The 5,686-nt window shown below is 40.1% G+C and overlaps 1 protein-coding gene across 1 annotated transcript in view; it reads left to right on the top strand.

Annotated features, from left to right (window-relative positions):
• adamts15a (ADAM metallopeptidase with thrombospondin type 1 motif, 15a) overlaps nt 1-5,686 on the top strand; it is a gene marked incomplete at its 3' end in the record, with an annotated part of 11,843 nt that overhangs the window by 2,965 nt on the left and 3,192 nt on the right. Inside the window, 2 exon segments of the mRNA XM_014006664.1 lie at nt 4,372-4,504; nt 4,769-4,936. Coding sequence (XP_013862118.1) covers nt 4,372-4,504; nt 4,769-4,936 — 301 coding nt within the window.

Genomic DNA, 5,686 nt, shown 5'->3' on the forward strand with positions numbered 1-5,686 from the left:
AACGTTTTGGTGTTCCATACAAATCCACCTTATCGCCTGAGTAGTTTGCTCTGAAACATGAAATCACATCTGAGCCACAGAGAAGAGCTGAGCTGGTTTTGATTGCTCCTCGTGGATCCTAGGAGAGTATAGTTTTACAGAGAGCACTCTGACTTGTATCTGCGCTCCCACATATTTGCTCAATGACACAGTGTCAGCGATGAAGTCATTGCTCCTCTCACTTGTCAKTGACATGAACAACTTCCTTTGTGACTCGGGTCGAAACGGGCTAACGACTGCAGGGTTAGTAACAGAAAAAAAAATCTGTTGAATTAATAAGAAACGTGCAAGTTCAAAACCGGTAAGAAGCCAAATGTAACAAAAAGAAAAAAAAAAGGTGCTGAGTTACTTTTGGGCCGTGTCACAAATATGACTTGCAGTGTTTATAAATGTAACGAGCATCATTGCCCTGAGGGATACACTTGTTGGAAGTGTCTTGTTTCTTCCAGCCCTTCCCATGCTGCTCTGGCTTTTCGGGTGGGGTGGTGGTGGTGGTGGTGGGGGGTCCTACCCACCACCCTCCCTGTTTTTTATTATACAGGCTCCTAAAGAAAAAAAAACCCTGCTTTGGTTGAGGTTAGAGGTGCACCAGTGTCACAACCCTTTAAAGTGAATCAAGCTGTTTGYGAAGGAGAAGTTCTGCACAACTTCAGCTGCACCTTCACAAAAGTACAGCTCTCTCTGACACAAACGCCTTTATTTCCTTTGTTGTGGTACGTTCATACATCACGCTCTTCCGCTTCGATGGCAAAAAATATTTCAAACACAAAAACCCAGAGTGTTACCAGACTCTGATGCACAGAGCTGACGTCATGAATTCTGCAGCCAGTTCAGATGACCCTAATAAAACGAACCAGGCCGCCTACAGTGAGTCATGTGGATCTAATTTGCAATATAAAACTGGTGGTGGTGGTGGTGGCGGCGGGGGTGGGGGATAAATAATAAGTAAAAACAGGCATCAAGAGATTCTGTCACTGTTTCAGTTCACATGCATTCAGGTGACCTCATCTGCATTCATCACAAACTGTAACAAGCAGAGAAAACAAAAGCTGCACATAAAGCTTCTCGTCGGCGGCTCAGACTGTTGTGTTTGGAAAAATAAAGGAAAGAAATTTCTGTTCATGAGAACCAGAGTCGTCAGTAATTGGTCAAAAACTACTGGTTGAAAAAAATATTTTAAAATGTTTAAAATGAGTTTTTCTAAGGTGAACTATGCTGTTGCAGTTTGGTATGAAGGAAAACTTTGTGTTACTTGTGTTAGTCTTGTTAAATTAATGAAACAATTTCTAAACTATGAGACATCTACAATTRATCTTGACACATTACTTTCATTTAACAATCAATTTTAAATTAGTTAAGTTTAATGAAGATGAGACTCAATAATAGGAAACTAATTTAGTCAAACATAACATAAGGTTGAAGTTGAACCAAAAACAGTACAAGCACCCCCGGAGACTTCAAAAATGTGTGGGCCAGATCTGGTGTCAGGCTGCCTGACTGCTGTCATGGCAAGTGGTTTGTCAACTGGGCCAGGTCAGGCAGTGATGGCATTGTTTTCAAGATGACATGCCACAACTGGCCCAACTGGTTTGGTTATGGTCCAAATCCTTCAAGGCCACAAATGACCCAGTTGTGGTTTGGTTTGTGTGGTGCTGGCGCATGCATGAACCACCTCTGGCAAACCACATCTGGGCCACCAAACGGCTGTTATTCCTTGTCATATCAGGGCCTAGTGCTGGTGCATTAGTGCATTGTWTGGCCCATAACTTGGACAGAAAAAAATTGCTATGTGAGACTTTTTCCATCTTTGACAGATTTGGACCATTTAAACCAAATCAGAGTTAGGCCAGTGGTGGCATGCCATCTTAAAAAACAGTGTCATCATTGCCAGAATTGGCCCACATCAGGTTGATAAACCACTTGTCATGCCAGAAGCCAGCCAGCAGTGCCAGCCTGACACCAGATCTGGTCACACCTGCCTGTTGTGTGGGAAAAAAAGCCCTGTCTTTTTCTACAGTATTGAGTTTATTTAGATTGTTCATTATGAAAAAACAATAGTCTGGTTACAGGGACTGTCAGGACTTGTAGAGTTTTAAATCTATCAGATATATTTTATAGAGTTCTTTGGCATTTAGATTTTTGTTTTTGTTTATAGACAAAGTCTCCTCAGACATAAGGAACTTAGRATTTCAGACATCAAACAGTGTCATTGCGTGCATCTCTGCTGGTAACTGACCTTTCATCTGGTTAAAAATGTAGACAACTGTCCATCTTCTAAATGAGTCAGTTTACTTAAAGTGCTTTATTGTTTACTCAGATATTAACTCGGCTGTTAAGTCTGACTTGTTGTGAGCTGTTAACCAGCACACAGTGTAATTTTACAGCTTTTATGAAGACCAACTTGATGATGTCCAGAGGCAACTGTGGTTGGGCTTAAAATTCCACAAACAGCATGATTGCTGTGAAAAGAATGTTGCAAGATTACTCAGGTCATTATGCTACAGACTGATTACTATAAAAGAAAAAGTTGGTCGAAAGATTAAATCCAACCATAAATCTGTAGGTCTCCCCRTTGGAGAGGGGCGGGGTTTCTTCTATGGTTTTTACTGAGCTGAGAAAGAAGGACGTTTGTCCATGTTTGGACATCTGGAACTCTGAGTTGACTTCAGACTAAAAAGAATGAATTCCCTGAAGCACAACAGGTAAAAGCACAACAATCTTTAAATGATGATTAGAATTCTTTTGTTATTGATCTGTAGAAAACCTCAAAACACAACAAAAGCTGACAGATGTGGGAACTAGGTCATAGTTGTTTCTCCTCCCCTGCTCATCTTGTTGCCTTTTTTTTAAACTCAACTGACCCATGTCATCTCTGCACATGAGCACATCTGGACTCAATTTGCACCGGTCAACAACTGTGGGTTTTCTTTCTTTCTTTTCTTTTCTTTTCTTTTCTTTTCTTTTCTTTTCTTTTCTTTCTTTTTAGGTTTACTCTTGGAAAGATTTGTCAGAGCACTCAAGGTCTTCACTTGGCACCATATTTTATTGTTGTGTGTGGTGCAGCCTAAGACTTTTAGGGAATGTTTGAGATTAAATCAAGTCGAATCTGATCCTGAGTATTTAAGTTCTACATATATGGAAATGAAGCACTGAAGTGCTGTTTTGGTACCAGGCGGATGGGCAGTTCTTTGTGGCATTTCGAGCTGAGTTTGTCCTGTGATTATAGGGTTAAGGTCCAAGTGGACACTGGATAAAATTGTCTTTTAAAGACCAGTGGTAGAGAAATAGGTCATTTGGAAACTCTGCTCTGCCGTGGAAATGCTACATTACCTCATAGTAGAAGGTGTGCTCTAAACACTGTTAACCACTAAAAGGTTTTAAAGACAGGGTGGTGAAAGGCACAAGTAAATGTTTTCCCAATCTTCAGTACACAAGTCTGACCAAAACACAAGAAAATAAGACAGCTTATAGGCCACTCAATGACTTGTTATAAAATAGGTTTGTGCTCAATCAAGTTAACTCCTAAAGCCCATCAGCCAGGTGACATCTCCAAAATGYCAGACTCAGCTGCAGACAGTTTTGTATAAACTTCAGTCTGAGCCAGGTGATGAAGTTCTGTCATATTTCTGCTATGAGAGTCATGGTTCGCTTCTGAACTCAGAGCAGTTATTTGACTGTTTTGCTTATTAATTCACCTTCAGCATTAAAGAATGTTGGACACTTTGTTAAACACTTGGATGAAATCCAAAGCTCAAAACGCGACAGTGCACCCAGTTTCAATGATGTAAACAGATGAATGAATAAATGTCAGAAGCAAAACTGTAGACATTGTCCAGCTAATAGCCTGGAACTGTAGTTGCTTTTGGTAAATGTCACCTTGTTTGCATGAAAATTGAGGAGCTTATCAAAATTACAAATGTTCCAAATATCTGTTGAAATGTGTTTTTCTCTTCCAAGGAGATTTTTTAAAAGCTGAACTTTAAAGACAGTTCAGTAAAAAAAAAAGGTGTTGCCTTTATATTTATTTATTTTTAATAAATCCAGTTTTAAACCCTAATTACAGTGCAGCCATTTGGCAACAAGTGCTGATATTTCTTTGGAAGCACAAGCAAGTTATTTTTCTTCAGTATATTTCTTCCCAGTTCCATCTTTCTGCGAAAAGGAGCGGCACAAGAAGAAAAATGCAATAACTCATTGGGTTTTACCTTTAACAACATAACTCTTGGTTGTTTATAGTTAAGTTTGAAGCAAACAGACGATGGGTTTTTGAAAGTTTTATGCCGCCTTGTTTTTCCGCTCGGTCCTGACTTGATGTCTTGCTTGAATCCACAGGACCTGTGTGGAGCGTCCACCTGCGACACTCTGGGTATGGCGGACGTCGGCACCATGTGCGACCCAAAGAGGAGCTGCTCGGTGATTGAAGATGACGGCCTGCCTTCGGCCTTCACCACTGCTCATGAACTTGGTATGCAACCCTCAGCTGGTCGAGCTGTTGCCTCTGCATGTGTGGGTTTTCTCTGGTTTCCTCTCATAGATCAAAACATACAAGTTAGGTTCATCGGTGACTAAAATGTCCCTGTGTGAGAGTATACTTGGACCTGTCCAGAATGTATCCCACCTCTCACACAGTGACTGGGCATTAGTGACCCCCATGACCTGAAAAGCAGAATCGGGTGGAGAAAATGGATGTATTTATTGACACGCCTGACAYCTCGTCGCTTCCCAACAGGTCATGTGTTCAACATGCCGCATGACAACGTGAAAGCCTGTGAAGACGTGTTTGGGAAACTGCAGGACAACCACATGATGTCTCCCACTCTTATTCAGATCAATCGCACCAGCCCCTGGTCCCCCTGCAGCGCYGCCATTATCACAGAGTTTCTGGACAGCGGGCACGGTGAGTCTCCATCACRCCTCAGATGAATCGAAAAACAAAGCGGAAGCCAAAGTTTAAAAATCAGTGTAAGATCCATTCTTTGTTCTTTCTCCCCTATTTTTTTCAAAATAAAATAAAAACAAAACAAACAAAAACAAACAAAATAATAATAATAATGTTATGTTTTTTTTATTTTAAAACTAAGTTGGAAAACCAGCAATTGCAAAATTGGTTAAAGCTTTATGATTTGTTAGTGCACCATATGAGACCTTCCAGTGGAACAGGATATCATGAACTCTAAGAGCATCATGTTTTCATAATGTTTCTTTAGAGGGAGTGGACTCATCTCATTAAGAGCTGATGATCTGAACAAAATGACTTTATTATTCTAAGTTATGCAGTAAAGAGTTCGAGTGCAGCCTTCCAGCAACTTTAAACTCCTTTTATTGGACAACTTTGATAATTTCCCATATTTCTACATATTTAAACAACAACCATATATTTTATTTAGGATTCACATAGCTGAAACAAAACTCAAACACTGTGGATTTTTAATTAGTTTGATTTTATATTTTTACACYTAGGTTGAAAAACGGAAGAACAATCTTGTGAAAGTGATTTCTGTGAAAAGCTTATGAACAAATAACATCTTACCTGCTGTAGATAACTCACCAAAAGGCCTCTGTTTGAAGAAATAATTTAATTTTGACCTGAACTAACGGCTTGTCCAAGCGGGCCAAGACCAACAAGGGTAGTTGCTAACCTAAAACC

This window comes from Austrofundulus limnaeus, unplaced genomic scaffold, assembly GCF_001266775.1.
Source record: "Austrofundulus limnaeus strain Quisiro unplaced genomic scaffold, Austrofundulus_limnaeus-1.0 Scaffold37, whole genome shotgun sequence".
Taxonomy (NCBI): domain Eukaryota; kingdom Metazoa; phylum Chordata; class Actinopteri; order Cyprinodontiformes; family Rivulidae; genus Austrofundulus; species Austrofundulus limnaeus.